We start from the raw sequence: 25854 nt of genomic DNA, 5'->3' as shown, positions 1-25854 counted from the left end.
TCAACTCCGTATCTGTATTTTTATCGTCGAGGTAAGTTCGTATGTTTAGATAACATTTTAATATGTTTAATTTAAATGCTACTTTTTCGTATTATTATATTATGTTTCTAAGGAAAATCCAACGATGTTTTGACGACCTTTGAGCCCCGTTTGAACCTTAGAATTATATAGGATACAAATGACATGTCATTAAGGTTACCATGTTTCGGGTGCTGGTCCTGAAAGTCCCACTGACGGTTGAGTTTTGGCATGTTTCATGAATACTTGACAGCTTGTGTGAGTAGCACCGTGTAGCTACATTTCAACCGACAGCTTGTGTAAGCAAACCCATTTATGGCTCGAGAGAAAGCATCTATGTAAAGGAAAAGGAAAGCAATGGTTTCGACCATATATTAGCACACAATGTGTGAGATTCCCGCATATCCGATAATATTCTAAGTGGTTCAACAGGCACACAAAAGGAAGGAGCGGTAAGTGTTTCGATTGGCAATGTCATGAAAGTATGAAAAGGTAAATGATGTTGATGATTAAAGTATGTATAGCCATATTCATGAAAAGTGTGAATGCTTATATGCTATGTTCATGAAAACTATTATACCATGTGGTGAATTTACTAAGTTATGTGTTTATCCACTAACTTGAGTTGTTATGGATGCTTAGGCTCGTGCCAACCTATGTTGGATTAATTCATAAATTATTTTAAGCTTATGTATTGAAATGGTAAGCTTTGTTTATGATTTACGAACTTACTAAGCATTATATGCTTACTTTGTATTATTTTTCCATAGTTTTAGATAATCGGAAGCTCGTTTAGGTTGGAAGTTTGTCGAAGATTCATTACACTATCCATCGGCTATATCAATAGATTTTGATGATTTTGAGTCATGGTTATAATGGCATGTATAGGTGTTTTGTGTTTGATGAAATAGTCATTATATTTGGCTTGTAAATATGGGATTTTGGTTGGTGAATTGGTTGTTATGTTGGCATGTTTATGTGGTCTTATAATTATTAACATTTTGGCATTTTTGTGCTTAAATGGTAGATGTTGAAATGGTAAATTAAATGAATGTTATGAATAGTTCTTTTAATATGCTTGCATGTGGTCATTATGGTATGGTTTGGTATGGAAATAGATAGTAATTGTTGAGTTGATAAATGGCTAATTTGGTATGTTTGGATGTGGTTAACATATGGTCAATTTTGCTAAGGTTTTGTGATGATAGATGTTGAATGGCCAAATTGGTATATTTGAGTGTGATTTTGGCATGTGAAAATTGTAGTAAGTTTTGGCAAATATTTAGTTACAAAGGTTGGTTGATTTTTGGTTAAACTATGCAAGTGTATAAGCATGTTTGGTTGTGATGATTGAGGTGCCTTTTAGACATATTGGTTGAATGATTAAATACCATGATGATCTAGCTTGACTATGCATATGTTTAGGTACATTTTGGATTCTTGAAAATAGGTGCATATGGCTTGTTTAAGTGATCATGCTTTGGATGAAGGAAATAGTTTGAAAATAGCCTATTTTTCATCCACACAGCTTAAGACACAGGCGTGTGCCTTAGCCATGTATGACACATGGCCATGCAACATGGTTGTGTGTCCCTTGTAGGTTTCAAAGGGTTGCAAGTCAAGCAATTACACGTCCTAGCACACGGCCTGGCACACGGGCGTGTGAGGCCATTTCAAGAATTACACGACCTGGCACACAGTCGTGTGGCTTAGCCGTGTAACCCAGGTCAATGAGTTACACGAGCACAGACACGGGCTAGGACATTGCCGTGTGTCCCTACTTCAAATGTCCACATGACCGTATGACCCATGCAGTATGAAAATTTTTAACTTTTCCTAAAAAATTCTATATGTTTCTGATTTAGTCCTGATTCATTTCTAAAATATTTTTAGGGCCTCGAAGGCTCGTATAAGGGACAATATGTATGGGTTTGATTGATATTGTCATGTTTTATGATATGTTTGAAAATTAATTGTTTTGAATTTAAAAATTTCAGTAATGCTCCATAATCCTATTCCGGCAATGAATTTGGGTTAAGGGTGTTACAGAAATTGTTCTATAAATTTCCAGTTTTGTTAAATCCTACCAAATTTACTAAGATGGAACATCTGGACGAAGATGACATTAAGACAATGGTCGCATTGTATTGTCTACCAGGGAGGTTGAACATTGAACCGATTCAGTTATTTGCTAAGTTAGAATATGCGAAGCCTATTGAAAATGTAATACAATTAAGTCAACAATATGGAGTTGAAAACCCACGTACAGAGGTTCCCAAGTCGACTATGCACGATTTTGAAATCGATCTCAACATTGGATGTTCAAATCAATATCGAATGATAAGAACTACCGATCAAATGTGTGTATGATAGTGAAGGTGTCGGCTCAAACTAGGGCCAACCCCTCATCGCCAGGTGATAGGAACTGTCAGTCGAATGTGTGTAGGATAGTGAAGGTGTTGGATCAGGCTCGGGTGGTGAAGGAAATTGTTGATGAAGACAAGGTTATAGAGGACCTCGTCATTTCATATGTGGAGGGACTAACGTCAACCAACCACCGTATAAGTAGGGCAACCCATTCTTTATGTACCACCCCTGGTAGTCCCTCGAGGTAGTGAAATCAAGATAAAATGAGACTAAATTAGGCCTTCTCTCCAACTAACACCCAATTTTTTGCATGTTTCCCCTTCTTGTCAATTCTGTAAACATCTGTTCTCAATTGTATAGGAACGTCCGGAATATGTTGACTACACCTGAATTGACGAAGCACCTGATCCCCGACATACCACTCCACCATTTGAAAATTTATAATTGGTGCGTCGACACACCATACCATTACGTCTACTCTAGCAGAAGAAGAACTGACGGAAGCAACGTCTGGCGCGATATACGGCATCCACACGAACTGCACAAATAAACACATGATTAGAATACTAATTACAATGCAATTTAATAATTAAACTAATTACATGACATTAATATAATTTAATTTTTTGAAAATAAATTACCCTATCCCCAGTGTATCCCTTGATCATCTGTCGATATATAATGAGTGTTTTTGACTTCTCGATGTTCGAGCAAATATACCATCTAAAAATATAAACCAAACTCGTTAGAAAATAATTTCATAAAAAAAATCTTAACCTAAGTTTTTATTTTTTTTTACCTATTCACAAGTGGGAACACATGTACTTGGTGACCCACTGATGCCAGAAATGGCATTACGTATAGCACCCAAGATTGTAGTAATATCAGGCAGCCACATATATCAGTAGTTCTGTGTTTTGATGCCTGACAAAGCTCACGATATAGCATAGCTAGTACTGTCGAACCCCAACTGTATGAATGAGCACCTTACAATGAACTAAGTAAGGGTAAGTACATCAAGTGGACTCTATTATTATTGGAATTTAGTATAAGTACCCCCTATAAGCTGTAGTATATAAGCCCGATTAGCCTGTATCTTCTCCATCTCGGTTGCATAATCCGATAATGTTTCAAAATTTGCCCTTAACCACGAAAATTTTAAACTCGTAAATTTTAAGGTACCATCACCAGGAGAGTGTCCAAGCAAGTGATAGTAGAAAGCTACAGAATCTGCTATGCCACTTGTACCGGTTATCGCATCACCATCCACGGGGAGCCCTAATTACATTGCGACATCCTCCAATGTGATGGTGCATTCCCCACATGGTAAATGAAAGGTGTGCATCTCTGGGCGTCACTGCTCAACTAGTACCAATACTAAGTCGGCCCTCAACTCAAAGACACGAATTAATGTCACTGATCCAAATCCCGAATCTAAATAGAGCATAATCTGTGCGTTCGGCCAGTACCTCAAACCATGGCCACGCAACCTCAACACGCGACACAGACCCCAATCATATTAGAAAATTGGTTAAGAAATGTGAAATTAAATAAAAAAAAATCACGTGCAACTATGCTAAAAACTATGTACAACATTAGAACATTCTCTTACTGGTGAATAGATCATCCTAACTATGTGATCTTCTGTAGTAATTAAAGAACTCATATCGATATCTACAAAAACTATAGGAAATTTTCTTTTTCGACTTAAAAAATAACAATATAAAAATAACACTTTGTACTAATACTTAAAACTATTAATTTTATCTAAATTTACCTTAAAAAATAACATCTACCAATAAAAATGTGAAATATAATATAACTACATATCTGAAAAAAATTTAAACTTTTAATACAATTCTAAATGTTTGTAATATAAAAAAATTAAATATACAAATTAATTAGTATAGAAACCTACTAATATAACTAATTATAATAAAAAATCAATTAACCATAATTTTTATTTAATTTTCGGGGATAATAAATTAAATAGTAACTTCTTAATAAAAATATAATATATTTTAACAATATTAAACTACTATTAACAATATTAATTAAAAAAAAGGAAGGGAATGAAGAAAACATACCTTGATCGTGCTAGGGGTGAGGGGAACTTCAACTTAAATTTTCTATGTAAGGGTTGGGACCAAACCAACTTCTTTTTATAATTCTAAATGTTTGTAACACAATTCTAAATGTTTGTAATATAATAAAAATTAAATATACAAATAAATTAGTACAAAAACCTACTAATATAACTAATTATACTAAAAAAATTAATCATATTTTTTTCGAGGATAATAAATTAAATACTAAATTCTTAATAAAAAATATAACATACTTTAACTATATTAAACTACTATTAACAATATTAATTAAGAAAAAACAAAGGAAGGAAACATACCTTGGTTGTGCTAAGGGTAAGGGAACCTTCAACGTTTTTTTTTTTCTGTGTGGGAATTTGGGAAGAAACCAACCCCCTTTTATAATAAAAAAAATAATATTTCAAATTTTTTTAAGTTGAAAAGAAAAAAAGTTGGTGTTTTAAATTTTTTTTGGGTATTAAAACACGGGCCTGTGACCAATGAGTCACATCTACCTCAGCCATCAAGCTAGTGCCGCCACCAAACACATTGGTGACACCAATAAAAAATATTTTTTTCTTTTTTCTCGCAAACTATTTAAAAAAACTCTTATTTTCTAGTATTAAATACAAGTGCCGTCGATTGATCTGGCTGCACCCGAAAAAAAAATTTTAAATGAAGTGGTCCGTCGATTGGTCAGGCAGCACCAGTATTCCACTGTTTGTTTTGTCTATTCTCGTAAATATTATTCTTGTTATCCTATTTTTGTATTTATTTATTTTTTATATTATTCAAGTAAAAAACCATTAACATAATCAAGTTTTTCCCCAATCTCTCTTATTGCGTCTCGTACCTTAGCTTCCTCTTGCTAAATTATTGTTGTTCTTTAAGAGTCTCCATGACACCCTTGTAACCTCCCAAACACGGCCTAGACGTTATGGCTAGATTAGGAATGATACATTAGCCACCGAAATGACTAAGCTAACTTACGTTACCATTGAAGGCTTTAAATAAATTCATTTTAGAGAAAAACTGTAGTTGTACTTTTGTTAGTTTAAAACATTCATTTATTAGGTCAACTGCACTTAAGATTCATTTTATTTTTGATAGTGTTGTTTTAGCGAAAACCATTTACTTATCTCTCATCTTTGTAAAAACTTGATGTTAAACTAATGCAGCGGAAAAAAAATATTTTTCAAGTTATTCTGAAAACCTAGTTGCCTTATTGATTTGTTTTTCAAAAACGATTCCTTTGTAATGCAACGACAATTAGGGAACAACATCAAATTTTACTTAATTTATATATCATGCATTTCCTAGTTATTATACTTGAGTAATCCATGCATGCAAAAATTCTCAAATGGAAAGTTACCAAGCCACAGACTAGAAATAATTAAAAATTTACAAACCAAACCCAATAGAGACTGATTAATACTTATTAAAAATAATCCGAGGTCCAAGGTGATTCTCTGTATACCGAGTCCGGTCCTAATTTCAAGGTTTACCTGAAAAGTTAAACACTATGAAGGTGAGCTTATGAAAGCTCAGTGTGAGTCGAACAGTTATTTAAACAATCACAAATATCAAAAACAGTGAAACATACTAGCATTAATAGAAGAACACATAATCATTATTGGAATTTCGTATCATTACTTAGCCATTATCAAATCGATGACACACAATATATGGGCATGTGCTATCATTCATTCGAGTAACAATCATTAATTTCGATATCATTCAATACAACACAATATAACACGTAGCATAAATCAATAGCATTCGAGTATGTCGTGAACATGATGCAAGACAAAAAGGTCCCTACCCAAACCATCCACTACACACCACGAGTTCCCTAGAACCCGTCTGCCAAACTCCAATGAATGTGAGCAAAGCTTGATGTGGTAAAACCACCGAATAACAATAATGCAGTAAAACTGTCGAATAACAAATAATGTGATATAATCGTCAATCCCCTCGGTACTCCAAATACAGTGCACTGACTACGAATAAATGCGGACTTAATATGCCACCAGTACTCTACGGAACTCCCCCATCAACTATAAAATATCCCATCCCAATGCACATGCAATATGTCAGACAATCTCATACATAGCCATAATTTAATACTTTTCACATTTAATTGACATGTTCAACATGCCCTCAGTCGAATACTTTCTGTGAATGGAATCAATGTTTCAACTTTCAAATTTCCATTAAGATGGTATCTGTAATAGCCCAAAATTGGGTCTAGTTGGAACAGAGGTTTCGGGACCACAAAATTTAAAATAGAAATAATTATTTTATGATTATTTTTAGGTCTATGATATGATTGCATGATTGTGTGAAAATTTCGTGAAGAAATTTCATGCATAAAGTGCTCAATTTGAAGTTAGGGACTAGATTGAATAAGTTGCAAAACTTGCATTCTATAAGTTTCTAGTATGAAATTGCTTTGAAATATTAATTAGGAGGTCTTAAATAGAAATTCGACCAATTTCTAAGTGACGGACAAAAATTGGACATGGATGGAATTTTTGAAAGTTTAGTAAGAAAGGGCATTTTGGTCATTTGGTAATTAAAAGAAATAAAAAGGGAAAATAAAGCCAAAATTGACTCATATTTTTCATGGAGGCCGAAATTAGCATGGGGGAAGCCATGGCTAGGGTTTTCAAGCTTTCCAAGCTCAATAGTAAGTCCGTTCTAACTCGTTTTTCAAGTTCTTTACGTTTTTGGAATCCCGGTAATTTGATTAAGCTTATTCTAGCAATAATTTAAGCTAGGCTTCATATTTGGAAAAATACCCATAGGTGAAATGTGTTTATGTGGATGTTTTATGATAGAATATGAGGTTTTAAATTATGTTAGACAACTTGTGCTACTCGGTTTTGAGTGAAAACGAGTAAAAGGGCTTAATCGGTAAAAATACCTAATAGTCATAAGTATATGTTAGAGTGCGAATTTGATGTTGCCATAGAAGGGAAAAGTGATCAGCATGTCATAAAACATAAGAATAAGGGATGAAGTTTAATTCCCGAGCCTAGGGGCAAAAGTGTAAATATGCAAAAGTTTAGGGGCAAAATTGTGAGTTAAGAACTGTTTTGAATAGTAAATTAATTAAATAAGTAAAATATGATGTTTTAGATCCCGGAAAACGAGATTTGAACCTAGAATGAGAGAAAAATCAAAAATTAGGAAAGTTGGTAAAATGGCCGTTTTAGTATCGAGGTAAGTTCATATGTATAATAAGCATTAATTTATGCATGTTTCAATGTAAAATTGATATATTTATTATAATTTCTGAGGTGTTGAAAGTATGTAAGTTAGTATGATAATAATACAACAGTAATGCTGTAATTTATATTTGAAAGTTAAATTTAATGAATTAATTGAATTATGTTAAAAAATTAAATGATTATGGTGCCAAGTTTATGAATTGATTTAAAAATATGTCTATGGTACATGAAGTGCATTGAATTATCATACATAAATGTGATTTCTATGATTATGGATATTATGGGAAATTGTAATTTCATATGATTTTTAATAAGGCAATGTGTAATTTAATGTTATTGTCTTGATATTAAATGAGATGTAAGTTTATATGTAAGTAATACATCAATATTACTTGTATTATGATATTTTATAATAATATTGAAAATATGTTTGTGGATAATTACTTGATTGGTGAAATTGTTGGAAAAGAGAGAGAAATCCCGGTTGAACATTCGGAAAGATTGAATAATATAGATGGAACGTAGCTAGGTCACATGTATGGTGCTGAGTGCACATCATGTGTACAAGAGAGCTACAAGACATTATGATGTAGCTAGGTCGCATGGGTGATACTATGTGTACACCATGTAGATAGGAGAGCTACGGGATATATGTAGCTAGGTCGCATGCATGGTTCCAGGTGAAGGACACCATGTAGACAAGAGAGCTACGAGATAAATTGGCTAGGTCACATGGGTGGTACTGAGTGTTCACCATGTGTACAAGAGAGCTGAACTATATGATGGGTGGAGCTATATGCTGAAACCACCAAGTATCGAGGATTGATCCGAAGTGTTCAACGGGAGACTCTCTATGTATTGCTTTGTGAGTTTTGTGATGAATAAGTGCAGGAACTTGGTTATATGAATGACGTGTTCATTAAGTGACCAGGATGTGGTAAGGTTATAAACAAGTAAGTTATACATGAGGATGATTTTATGGTGACCTTGTGATCATGGGCCTATACTTGTGATGTATGAAATGTGGTGAAAATGATTTGTGATATGTATGTTAAAATGAGGTTAATACAAAGAAAGTGTGAAAGAGTGAATTAGCAATAAAACTATTTTGGACAGTAGCAGTGATGTCATTTTGAAAAATCACCAAAAATAGTAGAAATTGAATCAGAGACTTAATGAGATATCAAATTAAATATTAATGAGTCTATTTTCATATAAAAGAAACAAAGCAAGAAAAGGAGTTCTATATTTTCAGATATTTATGTTTTTGTGAGACTGGTTCAGAATGATTACGTGATCCCCTGTTCTGACTTTAGAAAATCATAAAAACTTGGATAAAAATAATTAGAGGATTAAACTTATATTTTTAAAATCCCTAATGAGTCTATTTTCAAGATAAATCAACAAGAACATTATCCGAGTTCTGTACTGTGAGATAATTAATTTTTAGTGAAGAGAGGTCAGAACTGTCAGAAAGTGAAATAGGGGAAATTTTAATGAATAAACTGTACTAATTGGCTAAACCAAAAATTATGAAAATTTTATGGTGGAAAGATATGTAAGTCTAGTTTTAGGGGAAATTTACAGATCTTAATTTGGAGCTCTATAGCTCGAATTATAGATAAGTAAGTGACTATGACTCGTGTGGACAGTTTGATGTGAGCATTTATTAGTAAATTGTGAAATCATACTTACAAGAATGCTATATACATTAAGGATGTGGAATAGAGAGGAGGAGGAGGAAAATAAATATATGTGGAATACATGGAAACTATGGTATATGAAATATTGATATAATGAAATAAATGATATGTGTTTATAAGAAAACAGAAAGAGAATGATATGTATCATGACATGTATATATATATGACTAGTCTCAATGTAATGCTTGTTGGGTATGGAGTTGAATTGAAATGTTTCAGGCAAACACGTTATTTTGCGCATCTGAATTGTGGTATTTTATGAAGATATGATCTAGTTTTTAAATATGAATGTTTGATGATTAAGCTGAAGATATTTGGTAAGATGATAATCTTGGTATAAATGTATAGGTGGTACTATAATAAACAAGGTAAAATGAGTCTGAGAGACACATGTATGATGACATACAAATGCTATGTTTGTGGTTTAATTGAGAATATTTAATCATTAAATGAATACCATGTTATATGCTTTTGATTTTGTATAAGTGTGTAAGAGATTAAGGTTGACCAAAGCTTGGAAAATAGCCTAGGTATATTCCACACAGGCAGAGACACGACCATGTGTCTCAGCCGTGTATGGAACACGACTTTGGGACACGGGCGTGTGGAGCCTTAAAGCATGAAATTTCCAAGATTTTCGTAAGTTCTCGGTTTAGTCCCGAACCCTTTCTAAAGTATGTTTTGGGCTTCGTAGACTCAAATAAGGGACTATGTGTAAGTGAATGAACGTTTTGAAATATGAATGAAATTTTATGGCCCGTATTTTAGTTTAATGTTTGTATGTTTGTCCGGTAACGCCTCGTACCTTATCCCAGCCTCGGGTACGGGTAAGGGGTGTTATAGTATCATTCAACATTATACAATTGCAAGTACTTTTACAAATTTGCATGTATAGCAACCTTTTCAATATAACATAGCAAATTTTCCATACAATTATATCATGCATAAACTCATATTTCAATAAATCATGCTATATTTAACCAATTTCATACCAATTAACACAATCATGCATCACAATATCAATCATATAATCACACTGTCAAACTAGCAACTTTGCTAACACATCAATCTTTTAGGGCTCGAAACGTACCTGGCTCGGCCATTTACAAATTAATTATTTGGCTATTAATTCAATCCAATCAGCAAAATAAATCATAAAATATATCACAAAAATTAATATTTTTAATTAAGTTTTTGAGTTTAGGGCTCGCACCTTATTTTACGCTTTTTCATAGCACACTAGCAAATCTTCTGATTTCCTTAATAAACCTTAAAACGAACATTGTTTTGATGCAAATCGTAGGCACGAATGTCTTTCGGCTTTACGGTTATTTGGGGCATTCAAGTCAACATCTAACACATTTACATAGCTTCCCGATTTGTGAGATTCGAATGGCCAATTGATCAAAAATGTTTTTCCACAAGCTAATTGATAGGGGTGGCAATGGCACTTCTTGGCAACGTTAGGAATCAATCTTAAATACTTAAGATTTCAGATTTGGGGTTGATTTAATTTGAGAAAAATGGCAACAATATGATAGAGGAGATGGTGCAAAATCTTGTGGCATAAAGAAACTAAAAAGATGATAAAACTAGGTGTTATGGGCAACGGCAACAATGGAGAAAGGAAAAAAAATTGAAGAGAAGAGGACAAGAGAGGGAAGAAAAAGCTAGGGTGAGTAAAAATGGAATAAAGGCTTATTATTTTGTGTAAAATTTAACATTTATACCTAGGGTTGCAAGGATATGGACGGCACACACATTAAAAATAAAGAATTTTTTTGTAAAAATTAATTATTTTACATGGGAAAGGATTCAAACTTGGGACCTCAATTTAAGTTTCATGCTTTCACCCTTAACAATTAACCATTGGGCCATTACCTTATTTTTTAAATGATTTTGCAATATTTATTTAAAAACAAGGCATGTCACGTACTAAGGTTTGATGCAAAATTTTCAAAATAATAAAAATGATGCGGTAGAAGGGATTTGAACTTGGTTTCGAAGAACGTTTCACTAACACTAAACTAAAAAACCAATATCTCATTTATTTCCTAAAAATGCATAGATAATCTCAAATTTTAGGGAATGACCACTCTCTCTAGGTTTACAAACCCGATTCTACTAACCTCGATTTTTGGGATGTTACAACTCTTAGTTAACTTAATCGAGAGGGAAGTAAAACCCTAGAAATTGTTAGAGTTAAAATTTTAAAATTTTAAATTGGATTTTCAAAAGGAAGCGAACTTACAGGGCTTTGGGTTTTTCCAATAGAAGGATTAAATATAAATTTGTAAGTCAACTTAAGACTCTAATATTTGTTTACAATATTTTTGTTCTCTTTATTTGAATTTGTTAGATTGTGAATATATTCAATTTTTGCTACTAGCATTTTTATCTTTTCCTTAAAATAAATAATATTATATTTAAAAAAATCGTACCACTAACTGTGGAACAACTAGCATTGTCATTTTATTTAATATCTCTTCCGAAGCAACAAATCTTGTTTAGAATTATTGTTATTCAGAACAACTGTTATTTGAGAATAACTATATTCAGAACAAGGCTTTAGTTCGAACAATGGTCATCTAGTGTAGTTATTTGAGAACAACTAAAGTCTGGAACAACTCTTGTTTAGAATAATGACATTTTAGGAATAGATATATTTAGAACAATCATGATTTGGAACAACTTGTATTTAGAGCAATTATATTTTTCCAAAAGAGCAGTTATTTAGAACAAGCTTTACCAAGAAAATGATTATCACAGAGCAACTCTTATTCGGATCAACCTCTACATTGAGAACAACTCACGTTTGGAACAAGTCAAAATAACTATTATTCAAGAATAACTCCCATTCAAAAACAACTATTGTCTTATGTTTCAAAAGATGTTTTGCGAAACATGTTTCACATGATACCGTTTCACCAAAGTAGAAGGAGTAGAAGTAACCCCAGAATACGACAAAGTTGTTGGGTTGTCTTTATTATTAAGATTTTCCCCTTTTAACCTTTTTTCTGTAACATTGAGTGTTTTTCCCTTCTATATTCATCATCACCATTGCCAACAAAACCTTTCACCATTCTCTTAATAATTAATGTCGTTGTAACTGAAAATTAATTACATTCCTCATATTAATTACCTAGATCTGTAATTTGCGTTTCCTAAAATCTATAAATAGGATTCACAACTAGTAAAAGGAGTATTAGTCTTTTGGAATTATGACTCTCAAAACTCTTTCTTCTCTACTTGTCAGTCACATTTTCCGTTTTTCATCTTAGCAACCATCACTTACCACTTTGCTCAATGTTATCGGATCTGTTGTAATTTTTCTCTCCATTTTTTTTCTGATACATCCCATTAACCCTCTACAAGTTGCATCTTCAATTTTCGTAGTGATTAGTGTTAAGACGTTGATTTTTGTTTTCCTCTATTGTGTTTTGCACCTACAACTCTAGTATGCTAGTTTTTATCTCAGTTCTAAGACGGTTGTAAGATTCTCCTCAGAAAACTGTGAATTAGATAATTCAATAATGAGGGCAGCACACGTGGCTTGTGAATCCAAAACTACCTTTTCAAGCAAAGCCATGGTGGAGTGCATGTCTTCATTAATCCTCTCGGTTGCGTCACGTGTTTCTTTGTTCATTAGTCTATTTCAGTGTTTTGTTATTCATGTCTGCTTGCTCCAACAATTTCAATTGGTGTTCGGTCATTGCTTTGTTTGAATATGCAGACATTGAGACCACACATTGTTTGTTCAATTTTGTGATAATGTCCTTGATGTTTTTCTTGATGCTGCAAGAAGAGTTAAATCTTATTACGATTATATTAATATTAATTCGGGGTATAATTATAAACTTTACTTTCATGGAAAACAAGTACATGATAGTACCCTTGGTAGGTACTGATGCTGAAATTTATATGATATTAACTTTAGCCATTTGAGGAAGTGAAGAGCAAATTACAAGAGTGGTTATGAAATAGGATCCTGGTTGAAAATTGTTAGCTTCTACCATAAATGGTTGCCTGGTTTACATGTAGGTGTCGTTAGCCAATTGGTAGACAAAGAAATTATGGAGCTTTCTTGATGGACAACCTTCCTCTTGTGAAATCTTTTAGTGGAAAAGTTGGCTTTGAATCTCAACGTGTTGGTTTCTTGCAAAATCAGAGTGTTCCCATATTCACATGATACAATCAAATATGCTAGTGGATGTATTGTTGGTTGCTCTCTTTTAGCTATCCATGGTGGAACAAAGGATGGGAAGAAGTTCCAAGCTGATTGGAATGCCATTAAAGCTGTTAAAAATGCACTTAAAATGCCAGTTTTTGCCTGTCTCTTTGTACTAATCCCGCTGTTAGTTATATGTTTCCATGAGTTATATGTGTTGTGTAAGTGGTTGTAGTGTTTAGTACAAAGTTTGCAATTTTTCAGTCTTGTTCTATTTTATTTTGTCACTCAACATGAGCTACTCAGATGATATAGCAGAGTGTATCTCAATTTTTTTACTTCTGCATGTAATAAAATGCCTCACATTTTGGAAATGTTTTACCTTCTACTTATTAATAATTTTATGATTGTTTGGAAAATGAAATTTGTGTTTGTGTTTGGTCATTGCTCAATAATTTGGAGCATGTTTTAACTAAAATATATACATATGGTTGTTTATGTAAATTAATTTGTATTTAACCATAAATAATTATTATTTAATTCAAAAATAAATAAAATTATGTTAGAAAGAATTTTTTTGAACGAGTATTCTTTGATGTTCAAAGCTTAGATTTTGTAAAAATTTTGTTAAAGCCAAATCATCCGAACATAAAAAAAAAATTTATAAGTTCATTTTTGAGAAATTATATTTTTAAGTAATTTTTCATGTAATAGCACACCCTGATTATTAATATATCGAGGATTAACCACTAATATAATAATAAAAGAATATATTGATATTAAATCTGTAGTTCACATCCCAATCCAAAACACTAAACAACTCCGATTCTTCTCCTATATATATTAATATGTTCAATTTTATATAAAATATAGAAAACACAACCTAATACAACTTATAAAATTATAATATTTTTGTAAAAAAAAATCTAATAATTAAATCTTAACGACTCAACACTTGCTTCCCTCCTATCACAATTTTGAGTTCCAAAAGTAAAATGAGACACAAAAGCGGTTGAATTATTTAAAGTTATTGAGTTATTAAATTTTTTTAAAAAAATTTGATTAGTGAATTTTAAGTGACACTTCAATGATCAATAAAATAGATTAATATTTATTAATAAGTATAATAACATATCTTATATCTAAGTTAATTTGATAATTAATGTCAAAAATTAAAGAACAATATTTTTTGAATGTTAGTTTGAAATTTATAACATTCAACATTATTTTTTAAAAAAAATTAAACTGTAAAAAGAAAGAGTAAGAAAATCTTTCAATTTGTGCAAGTAATACAAACGAAAAAAGTTATACAATAATTATTTTAATCATTCAATAGCTTAAATAAAAACTTTTAAATTATTTTAAAATTTTTAAAATTAAATAATTAAAATATAATTTACAAATAATTTAATAATATTCAGCGCAATTAGATAGAATAAAAATTGGTGTGGGAATGGGTGGACCTCACAACAGACCGCCCAAGAATAAGAAAATGGTTCCCTTAGATATTATTGCATCTCCACCAAGTAAGATCCTTCCACGTGTCCTTCTAGAATCCTCTATTTGCTCCCAGAAAAGTAAAGAAAGATGAAATTGGAAAACCGCCCGCTCTGGCATTGTGATATCCTTAGATCCGATATAAACCGTTGGATCTCATCTAACATCCCATATGAATTCATCTATAAAATAAATAAAATTGCACTTGTTTTACACCGTAGATTACGATCGTTTATTTTCTCTCAAAAAAGTGAAGCAAAGAATACTTGCATCAAACAGATGGCAACCATGGAGAAGGTATTTTGATCTCTTCTTTCTTCTTCTCCTCCTTTCTCCCTTATTTTCAAAATTTAAGCTTAGAGCTTTTTTGTTTGTGATTTGATTTAAAATTTTAGGGGTTAGAGTTTGAGAACAAGAATTTAGGCCTCAAGCACCTAAACTTCGTCAGGGTGGCTACAATCCACGCCTTGGTTTGCGTCTCGAACCTTTACGATTACTCTAAACAGAACTCGGGGCCGTTGAGATCCACCGTTGACGCCGTCGAGCATGCCGTTACCACTGCCGTCGGTCCCGCCTACGGGAAATTTAAGGATGTTCCTGATCATTTTCTTGGATTTCTTGATAACAAGGTATTCGCCCATTAAGAAAAAATCACTGTTTGGAACTTTTGATCAGAAGTTTCTGTTGATTAGTTCTTTCTCGTCTTTAAGTTTAGCAAGTAATTTTAGTATTTTGAAATTCATCGGAAGAGTAAGGATTAAATCTAATATTTTAAAAATGGGGAAAGTTAAGTTTAGCGTGAACCAATTTATTCCTAACTTTATTATCGTATTTGATTAAAATAACCGTAGGTAGATGAGGTTTCACACAAATTTGACGAGCATGCTCCAGCACCAGCCAAGCAAGTGGTTAACCTGGCCCACGATTTGGTCCAAAAGGCAACCCAAAAGGCTCAGAAACTAGTAGAGGAGGCTCGAACCAATGGAGCACGAGGGGCTTTGCACTACGCTGCAGCTGAGTACAAGAACTTGGTGTTGGTAAGCTCGACCAAGTTGTGGGTTAAACTGAACAGCAACTTGACTTTCAACTCAGTGACAGAAAAGGTTGTTCCCAAAGCAGCTAATTTGTGTGAGAAATACAACAGTTGGTTAAAGGAGAAGAGCGGAAAAGGTTATCCTGTGGTTGGGTATTTACCATCGATTCCCGTTGATGCCTTTGGGAAGGCTGTTAAGGAAGCTGAAGGAAAAGAGAAAGCAAATGCGGATGATCATAAATCTGAATCAGATTCAGATTAGGTGTTTGGTTTCTGAGTGTGTTAGTAGAGAGGCAATGTGATGCTTTGCCATTGTAAATTGGCTACATGTTGAATCTAATATGACTTGGTTCGTTTAGATGTCTGATATGTTTGCTCTCTGAATTTGTGGCTGATTTCATGATATGCCCTTTTCAACTTTCAATCTTCCAGCTTGTATTAGATTATGAGTACATACGATTAAAAAGTTATTTATTTTTAATTTAAAATTAAATTAAGCATTTTTTTAAATAATAAAGGTTTACCTATTGGTGAAAAAATAAAGGTTAAAATCTGTTTTTAGTCCTTGCATTTACATAAAATTTGAGTTTTAGCTTTTGTATTTTTAGAAATTAAAAATTCAATTCAATTATCACTGACATTAGGTAATTTTTCGGTTAAAAATTTTGTTAAATCATATTTTGATAATTTCTGATGAAAAAATTAAAAATGTTAATACTTAAATAAAATTATTTTCAAAATAGAAAATATGGTTTTTTAGCTATTTTTTCTATCAATTCAGTTAGTGAATTTAAGATAATTATTTTATACTTTAGGGTTAATGTTCTTTTTAAGTATAATATAAATTAAATAAAAACAAATAGTTAAAAGACATGAATTTAATTAATTTTAAATAATTTACCAGTTAATTGAATTTTTAAGTTCTATTACTAAAAATCTCAACCGTGACAATCAAGTTTGATTTTTGCTTGAGAAATAAGTATATATTAAACTTAATTGTTCAATTTTTTTCTGTCTAATAAAGTTCTAAACTTGGTTTTGTTGGAAGTCAGTTCACTTTGTGCTGCTCCCTAGTCTTCGTGCTATTCCCTTCTGGCCATGGATTTTACCACTTCTTTTAACTAAGTGACACCAAAATATGGATTAACCAATTAAATCAAAATAAAATAAGTTTGATTTTATTTATTTAGAATCCTTTTATTTCCGAATTTCAAACCTAAATCTTTCTTTGATTATTCAATTTTTTTAATCGATTTTGCATTTTTAAAACAAATGAATTGGTATATTTTTAATTAATAAATATTAAATACATATTCATATCTAAATCTAAAATCGTATCAAATCCGTCTGAACCTAAAATTTAAATCCAAATAACAAACCAATCCAAAATTTAATTTGTCTATATGGCTACGAAGTTACTAATGGAAGCAAGGCTACGGGCACATCATCTGCTACTGCTACTGCTACTGCTACATTTCACTATATTTTCCCTTATCTGTCTTGGCGTTTCACTTAATGCTTGTTCCGGTATCAAAAAGAAATATTCATGAAACTTTGTAATTACAATAATAACGATCTTTTTTTTAAGTTTCTACTATTAGAAATACAATACAAGCTCAATTTTATACCTAGGCAACTACAGGTAGAATCAAACTAATACAAGCACAACAGACAAACCGAATAAAACCCATCTATGACATAGATGCACATGTTGGGACTAAAGACCCAAATGTTACAATTTTGCATATGCTAACACTCATATTTAGATACTCAAAAGCCCAAAACTTCATCTTAACCAACAATGCTTCTCCTTGATAAGGCTCAATCCAGTCATGTGGTGCCGATTCATTTTAAAAGAGTGTCAATTTATTTGGTTTTTGATATATTAAACTCAAACCAATCAAATGCACACTCCTACTTCTCCCAAATAAGGGGTGGCTTAATTAGAAGAAGAAAGGAGAGACAACAGCAACATAAATGTTCAAAACCAGTCTTACCCAATACAAGGCAACAACATGATGGCTAAACAAAGCAAATATTCAGCAACACAGAGTATTTATTTCCCTTACAAGTCTTACCCATTGAGTTACATGGAAAATTTATTTTCATTCATAAACCAGTGTCCCAACTGAAATGTTCAAAAGTACACTACAAAACAAGCAGAATCTTTTAATTCAAACCAACAGTAAAAAAGGTTTCAATGTCCACTTCCCATTTGTAGATCAAGCTCCAAACCATCTGCTAATGGCTTCTGATTCCTACATCAATGGAAACCTTATTAGAAATTACTCCCAAGATTGAAAATATGAAATTGTAAATTCACTTTTCATTCAGTGTCTCCATTGCTTTATAATCACTTGTCACAACTCCACCATTGTCACTGTTGCAGAGGTGACTAAATAAAACACAAAAAAGGATTTTATTTGGCAATTATTAGCTTGCATCACTTCTAACACTTTTGTGGAAGCAACATATTCTAATCCCTGCAGTGTCAATTGTCGATGGGTAAACAGTCTGCCTACAAATCCAGGTTAAAGTCTGATGCAAATTTTTACACCTTCACTTAAATAAGATGCAAATGGTAATCATTAGCAAGTCTAAGATGGTGATTTAACCATTAAAACACCAGTGCAAGCCCTTCAATTTAGAAACAACACTTGGTATTACTTAAGCTCTACTACTATCTTGGAACCACTGAATACTAAATTAGTTTTGAAGTATTAGTGTAAAATTTTCAATAAGAATTAACTTTTACCTCAAATGAATCAGAGCTTCAGACCTAAGCCAAATCAAGAAAACTTCATACCAACAAACTGAACTCTAAACTCTAAAATCTAAATTGTTCCTGAAACTTCAATGTGCTGATCGAACCAGTAAAACCCAAATCTTAGAGTAGATATACGATTCTCAAAATCCGGTGCCCATGAATAATTTAATAGAAGCATAAATAAAATCCCAGAATGAGTTGAAAAAAGAAACCTCAGTTTCGTTTGGTGGAGGACGCATAACTGTCTTGAAGAAGGTCATCATAAGGATCCCTGCGGCCGGGGACTTGGCTAATCTGAGGATCCCAACGGAGCTGAGCATTGTGGCGCTCAAATGTCCAAAACCCATAAGGCCGCAGTGGATAACTCCACATCTCCTTGGTTTTTGCGCATCGATCCTTCATAGTGTAAACGTGTTCTCTGAATTTTCTATCCCTCTCTTTTGGGTCCTCCATTAACCTCAACACCAGATTCTCTGCAAATTCCATAATGAACCCCATTTTCTTCCTGGAAAACACAAATAACCGAAACCCTAAGTTCAACAAACAAACTCACTATAAAAAAAATTACTGGATAGCTAATCAAATAGAATAGGCACAAAACAAGGTGACAGAGGAAACCTGTTTGAAGATCTCAAGTGGCGATTAACAGAGCCAAGGTCTTCAATTTGTCGAAAGCAAAGATTGGGAAAACCTCTGACACAGACTGTTACGAGTAATCGAAGAGCCTAACTTGGGCTAAAGCTCTACAACTCCATGGCTGTCATTAGGCCTGGCCTAGTTTCTGGGGATAATGGTTGGCGTTCTTTGGGATCAAAAGCCCTTATAAAGGTTGTATTAAATCTTCTTGACTCTAACCAAGGCTAAGGCCCAATAATTTTATAAAAGAAATTTTGAACTACATCTCAAATGGATGGGTTTGGATAAAATATTATTCAAGAACATAAAATTAATTTAAAATTGTCACACTAGGTGGAAAATTTTATATTTTAAAAAATGATAAAAAATAGCCTATTAAATCTTAGTTCAGTTGGTATAGGTATTATTATCAATGCAAGAGGACATGAGCTTGAATATGCTGAAGCACGTTATCCTCCTATTTATGGATTGGGAAAGGGCTATAGATAGTTCTAGGCATTGTATTAGAAAGAGCAAATATGACCAGAACCTATAATAATGGGTATTAATGAAAAGTTATATGATAGTGATTGATTTTAAAGAGGTGGATTAGTTTTCTTAAATAAATTATTTTTAGCAAGAATTTAAATTACATAAATACACTTGTTGTTTAAATTATATTTTGCGGATTGAATTTGAATGCACTTAAATATGTTTTTTTCTTTGATTTAACCATTAGAACGATTTATTAGTAAAAATAAAGATGGTATCAAAAATAGAAATTTCTAATCTTTTCCAATTAAATTGATATTTTGTTAAGTTATATCATAAGGTATTTATAATAAAAATGATTAGAAAGTATATTCTAGAATGAGATGGGCAGCCATTTAGATTGTTTTAATTATTTTTTATGCATTAATGGACCGAAAAAGTTGAGAATTTTGAAGATACACTAAGTGAAGGCAGGGATGGTAATATAACAGGGGAAAGCAATGTTGAATCCGCTTTACAGTTGGTATATTCTGTTTCATCACTCACCTGTTTTATTATGAATGTATTATCTTAAAATTTATTATCACTTTCATAGATGTTGGATGCATCAATCCTTATTTCGCTCCATTTTAATTTAATTTTTGCTACTTATCTTTAATAATTTCAATTATTTAAAGTCAAATAAATATTTATAAATATAATTCTTCAAAAAAAATTAAAAATAAAATATATAATTTTTTATTACATTTTTACGCTTTTAATAATTATATATAAGAAGATAAAATGACAATTTCATAAAGTAAAACGAGGCAGAATGAAACAAATAGTTATCAAACGACTCCATACTCGTTATCGAAATAATTTCACTTGGAGGAGTAATTAATTACTTAGGAAAATCTAATCCGGTTGGATGTGAAATGTATTGAGTATCCTTAAACCATGGTTGGATGATTCTTTCTCTCTTCATTTGCTTTGCTTGTGGCGCAGCAGCTGAAGCAAAAGATACGGTGTGTGAGACTTTCTCAAAATTTAATGAACACAATACCCGGGTTTTTTAAAGAAAAAAAATCGTAAATCTCTTTTAAATGGTTGATTTGATGTATTATTTAATAAAACATATAAAGATGAGTATAAAAAAAATAAGATTTTAATATATGATAAACCAGAATTATCATCGGAAACAATAGTTGAAATTAGAATCAGAAATAATACGTTAATTATTAATAATCGCATGAATTGAAGCAAAAGTATTTTGCTTTTAACTTGAAATTCACGATATTATAGAAAGATTTGTAAATTAATTTGCCATCTTTTCGTGTTTGGTCATCGAAAATTTATGTTTGGTATGCTAAAATAAAATGAGAATATCCACAAATACAAGGCAAAGATAGCTTAAGCCCAGAAAATGGGGGGGGATTTTGGTGTGAGAAATGCATCAAAGGGTGCGTAGTCATGATTTTGATTTTAAGAAAAATGAGAATAGTTTATAAAATTTTGGTTGGTCAGATGTGACAATCTTAACTTTAACCCAAATTAATTATTTAAGACAAAGAAAAGAGGGTTGAGTTTAAAGTAGATTTTGGTTAAGAAAATGGATTAGATCATGAAGAAGGAAGTCAAAATATATGCAATGTCTTGTAGGTACACTACACTTTCAATCTTCTTTTTTTGCTATATATATATATTATGTTTTATACCATTGATTGGGCTTGGACCACCTCTTTACCACTATATATTCTAATCATAATGACCCAATTTAAATATATATATATGCCCTGCAGTATGAATTTGATAAAGAATATGTATGTGGCACACTCTTTAAAAAATTTTGATTGAAACAATAGTTACATAAGTTATTTTTGAAGATAAAATTAAAAAGGCATTCTCATAATTAAAAAAAGAACATTAGGCAACATCCACAATGTCCTCCACTAGCAAAATATGCATGTCTCTCCCACTCATATATTCCACTTCTTTTTGGTGGTCAAAACACACCAAGAATTTACCTATTTTTCGTTCCAGGAAGGAAAAAAGAAGATTGCATCTCTTCTTAGCTTTACCCTAAAGTTAAGCCAGTTTATAAACCAGAATTTTATGGTAGCTTGGTTATTCATCCCATCCATCCACCTACCTAATTTTGTTTTACTACTCCTTTGTTAAGTGTTAACAATACTACTAAACTTCTCTTCCTTCAAATTACCATGTTTTAGCCAAGTAAATGCCCTATGCCTACAAGTAAAGAATGACTAACTTAATTCCAATTTTCATAAGCTACATGGTAAATAAATCATTGGAATCTTAAACTGGCTTAATCATGCATTTAACTCAGCTTTGCTGTATAATTATCAAAAACACTGTCAAGGTTTTGATCAGACTGTATTTGTAGCTGTTTATATATGCTTAAGATAATAAAAGCAAATTTATCCAAAAAATATATATATATTAAAGGGAAAAAACTGGCCTCTTTTTCTTTTTACATTTTAACCCCTTTTTTTTCATTTTTTTATATTGCCTTAAAACTGAAATATTACCCTGGCCGTTAACATCGCCGTAACCATTTTTAGCTTTCGGCAATGACTTCATCCATTCCGTCGCCACCAACACCTTCTTCGTCCAGCCACCGCTCGACCGGCGCGCACTCGGCTTTGTGGCGTAGTTTCCAATCGAGCGCCTGGCAAGCGCGTGAACAGTAATTCACGGCACCACAAACCGAACACCGGCGGAACTCGTGTTTTCTCGTCTCCGGCCTCCCACAACCAACATGCGAGCATAGCCTCAAACCCGGGCCGGGAATCCCGTCCCGAGAGCCGAACCAATCCGTTAAGAACTTGTTCGCCGGGTGAGCCTCCGGTGCCGGTACATTGCATCCAAAATCACTCAGCAACGGGCATCCCGGCACGTTCGGATAACGGTTGGTCGGGTGGGGGATCGGGTGGGGGCTCCAGGTGAGCCAAGAGCACGTAGCGATATTTGAAACAGATGCTGATGATAAACCCGCCGCAAGCTCTCGGGCGTTGGCTTGGACGAGAAACCGACGACCCTCGGTGATGTTTTGTCGGACGCCGTACCCGTCCTGCAGGCAGTGACCGAGCTCACGCAAAGCATCTATGTGGCCAAGAAAAGCAGCCCGGGCGCACAAAGCCACACCGGCTCTAAGGTCCTTATCGTTCTTAGAGCCACCGCTGCCGTTGAACTGAATTACAGCTAAGGAGTAAAGCGCCGGCGCGTGAGAACTAATCGCCGCCTTAGCCATAAGAGAAGCCCCACTCCCTCGATTTTGCAAACAGTAGAACCGAATCTATTGCAAATCATAAAACAGTTCATTTGTTAGAGAATGTTAATATTCTTGAAAAGGAAATTCCAATAATAAGTAAAGAAAAATAAAAACTAACCATGCCGAGGGTGTGACAAGCTTCAACATTCCCGGCATCGGCACAACACTTTAAGAATCTGTGAGCTGACTCCGACCAGTTTTCAGCTTTAATGGCTAACAATTTTGAAGAGGCTTTTGATAATACCAAAGGTTGAAGTGCAAAACTATTTAATCTCTTGCATCTGTTTCTCACACAACACACACAAAAAAAAAAACCCAATAAATTCCTCAGAACATAAAATAAATAAAAAATCATATCTTTCCCGTCTTGAAACAAGAAACGGAAAAGAGCAGTGAAAAGATGCACGTACGTAATCAAAACGTTGATGAAATCGGAAGGGCAAGAGGCGGAAGAGCTAAGCTTGGAGAGTATAGAAATGACAAGATCATCGGGTAAAGCATCAAACAAATCACTGTTTCCGGCTATCACCGGCGAGAATCTTTGGCGTTTCCGGCAAGCCATATTATATCCGGTGAAATCTCTCCGTTTAACTACTATCTTATCAACACAAACATCGGCTCTAGGATAACAAAGACCTCTCCTTGTTCTCATTTCTCTCTATCCCTATAATCTAGAAATCTACCCTAAATATATCTACTTTATCTCAAAAATTTCTTATGTGTTGGTTGTTTCTCAGTTTTTATGTGCCTTAGCGGCGCAAGAGATACGATAAAATGGAGAGGAAATAGAAAAAGCAAACTGAGAAGGGAAAAGCACAAAACTAGGCCTTTAAAGGAAGAGAGAGCCAAAAAAACCAAGAACCCAACAAATAATATTATTATTAACAGTAAAACAGCTCGTGGGGACGGACGGACTTTCGTATGCTTAATTACATTTTTAACCCTACATAGTAATCGCTTTTACGGTCTTAATGCCGTTGACCCAGATCCCTCCGTTTTAAACAACGATGAATAAAATAGAGTCTGAGGGAAGGGAGCACTCATTTATCCTTTCTTCTTTTCTTTTCTTTTTTTTTTTCCAGATGAAGTTGAAAGAAAAGTTTATAAATAAAACAGTAAAATGGATTTACCGTTTGATCTCTATATATATACGTTATTTGTTCGGTAAAAAATGCTTTGTAAATTTGTTTTGAAAGGGGTTAAATTTGTTGCAAGTGGAACAACGAACTTCGGTTTTTTTCTCTGTAATAGAGTTTCGCTTTACGTAATTCCGGCGCGTGAAGAACGCCAACCGTTTTGGTCTATTGTTTGGGTGATGGCCACGCTCTTTGTTTGCGGGTGTGGAAGTTTTACATCTGATTAACAAACTCGGGGTAACCTCAGTTCGGCGAATTCTGAGTAATCGTCCGACGACTAATGAAAAAAAGGTCAAACGCATGAATCAGCAGCATTCCGCACCAACATGTGTTGAGGTACTCTTCTTTGTTTTACTTTTTCCATTTTTGCCTTTTTTTCTTAATTAATAAATTATTGATTGATAATTCTCTACTAGGTTTTTTTTCTCGATTTTATATTTTATTACTTTATTGCAAAATTACTCACGGTTAAATTTTACTATTAGTTTCTATACTTTTGGAAAGTTATGAGTTTGGTCCTTGTACTTTTATTTATTCGTATTTAATCTTTATATTTTTTAAATTTTAAAATTTTAATCTTCATCGGACGATAATTGTTAAATTTGTTTAGTTATGTAATTTCAAAATTTGGATGTGGCAAACATATTTTCAATTTTGCAATTTCATGTCAACTTATTATTTTTACATATTACTCACTAATTAACGACTATCATTTACGTTATGACTGAAATTTTAAAATTTAAAAAAGGATAAAAACTTAGAATGATCCAATTAGAGAATATAGACTAAATGTATAACTATACGCATAGTATAATACTAGTAATTGAATTTAACCAAACAAATTTAAATATTACTATTTAGGTTAGGATTAAAATTTTGAAATTAAAAAAATAAAATAATTTAATTCATAATTTCCACAAAATACAGAGATTAAATCCGTTTAAAAATAAACTTATTTTTTAGCTTTTTCTTATTTTATTGAATAATTATTTTCACAGGGATTTGTTAATGGCAGTGGTAATGGATTCCAATATTGTCTTAGATAAGAATAAAAAATAAGATGAATGTTGTTCTAATGATAGAGAAGAAGACATAAATTATATGTAAATAATTTATAGTTTAATTTTAAATCAATGCATCTCAATGTGGGATCATTTTAAAATAAGGTATAAATATATGAAACTAATAAATTTAATGCAGGCAAATAATAATTTTAAAAATTCACGTTGAAGCTTCCTAAGTATATTATATTTTAAATAAATTTTGGAAAAGATATAAATATAAAATTTATATTAAGAAATGAAAATATATCATATTAAATGTGATATAAATACAAAAAATCAAGAAACAAATACAGTTTCATCCGCTCAAGGCGCATATAGGGTAGGAAATCTACTTTTATAATAAGGCTACACTTCAAATAGACATATCCTTATTTGTTCCGTCTAGTACATTAGGTTTGTACTA

The 25854-nt window shown here is 32.6% G+C and overlaps 2 protein-coding genes and 1 long non-coding RNA gene across 3 annotated transcripts; 1 reads left to right on the top strand and 2 right to left on the bottom strand.

The window, feature by feature from the left end:
- Positions 1 to 15015: 15015 nt before the first annotated feature.
- On the top strand, positions 15016 to 16461 carry LOC107886462 (REF/SRPP-like protein At1g67360). The gene is made up of 3 exons (XM_016810426.2): positions 15016 to 15367; positions 15466 to 15699; positions 15922 to 16461. Exons 1-3 carry the CDS (start codon positions 15161 to 15163, stop codon positions 16363 to 16365), a joined length of 885 nt encoding a protein of 294 aa, XP_016665915.2. The 5' UTR covers positions 15016 to 15160; the 3' UTR covers positions 16366 to 16461.
- Positions 16462 to 18141: 1680 nt separating this feature from the next.
- LOC121219492 (uncharacterized) lies at positions 18142 to 19716 on the bottom strand. The gene is made up of 3 exons (XR_005916270.1): positions 19489 to 19716; positions 19083 to 19375; positions 18142 to 18361 (listed from the first exon to the last, which is right to left on the bottom strand). It is a non-coding gene; the product is annotated as an uncharacterized lncRNA (long non-coding RNA).
- Positions 19717 to 22396: 2680 nt separating this feature from the next.
- Positions 22397 to 24110, bottom strand: LOC107886461 (F-box protein At1g67340). Its single transcript, XM_016810425.2, has 3 exons — positions 23662 to 24110; positions 23370 to 23532; positions 22397 to 23275 (listed from the first exon to the last, which is right to left on the bottom strand). The coding sequence occupies exons 1-3, from the start codon at positions 23901 to 23903 to the stop codon at positions 22538 to 22540; spliced, it is 1143 nt and encodes a 380-aa protein (XP_016665914.1). The 5' UTR covers positions 23904 to 24110; the 3' UTR covers positions 22397 to 22537.
- Positions 24111 to 25854: the final 1744 nt, after the last annotated feature.

The sequence above is a fragment of the Gossypium hirsutum genome, chromosome A03, assembly GCF_007990345.1.
Source record: "Gossypium hirsutum isolate 1008001.06 chromosome A03, Gossypium_hirsutum_v2.1, whole genome shotgun sequence".
Taxonomy (NCBI): Eukaryota; Viridiplantae; Streptophyta; class Magnoliopsida; order Malvales; family Malvaceae; genus Gossypium; species Gossypium hirsutum.
Note: the sequence above shows the minus strand (reverse complement) of the source record. Positions and strands in the feature narration are given on the sequence as shown.

Bases quoted from the DNA above. Each gene is read 5' to 3' on its own strand.
- LOC107886462 (XM_016810426.2), top strand. From the start codon at position 15,161: ATGAAATTGGAAAACCGCCCGCTCTGGCATTGTGATATCCTTAGATCC. The intron at 15,368-15,465 runs GTATTTTGATCT...TTAAAATTTTAG, and splicing joins AGATGGCAACCATGGAGAAG to GGGTTAGAGTTTGAGAACAA. The intron at 15,700-15,921 runs GTATTCGCCCAT...AAATAACCGTAG, and splicing joins TTGGATTTCTTGATAACAAG to GTAGATGAGGTTTCACACAA.
- LOC107886461 (XM_016810425.2), bottom strand. From the start codon at position 23,903: ATGAGAACAAGGAGAGGTCTTTGTTATCCTAGAGCCGATGTTTGTGTT. The intron at 23,533-23,661 runs GTACGTGCATCT...TGTGAGAAACAG, and splicing joins TTCATCAACGTTTTGATTAC to ATGCAAGAGATTAAATAGTT. The intron at 23,276-23,369 runs GTTAGTTTTTAT...GATTTGCAATAG, and splicing joins CTTGTCACACCCTCGGCATG to ATTCGGTTCTACTGTTTGCA.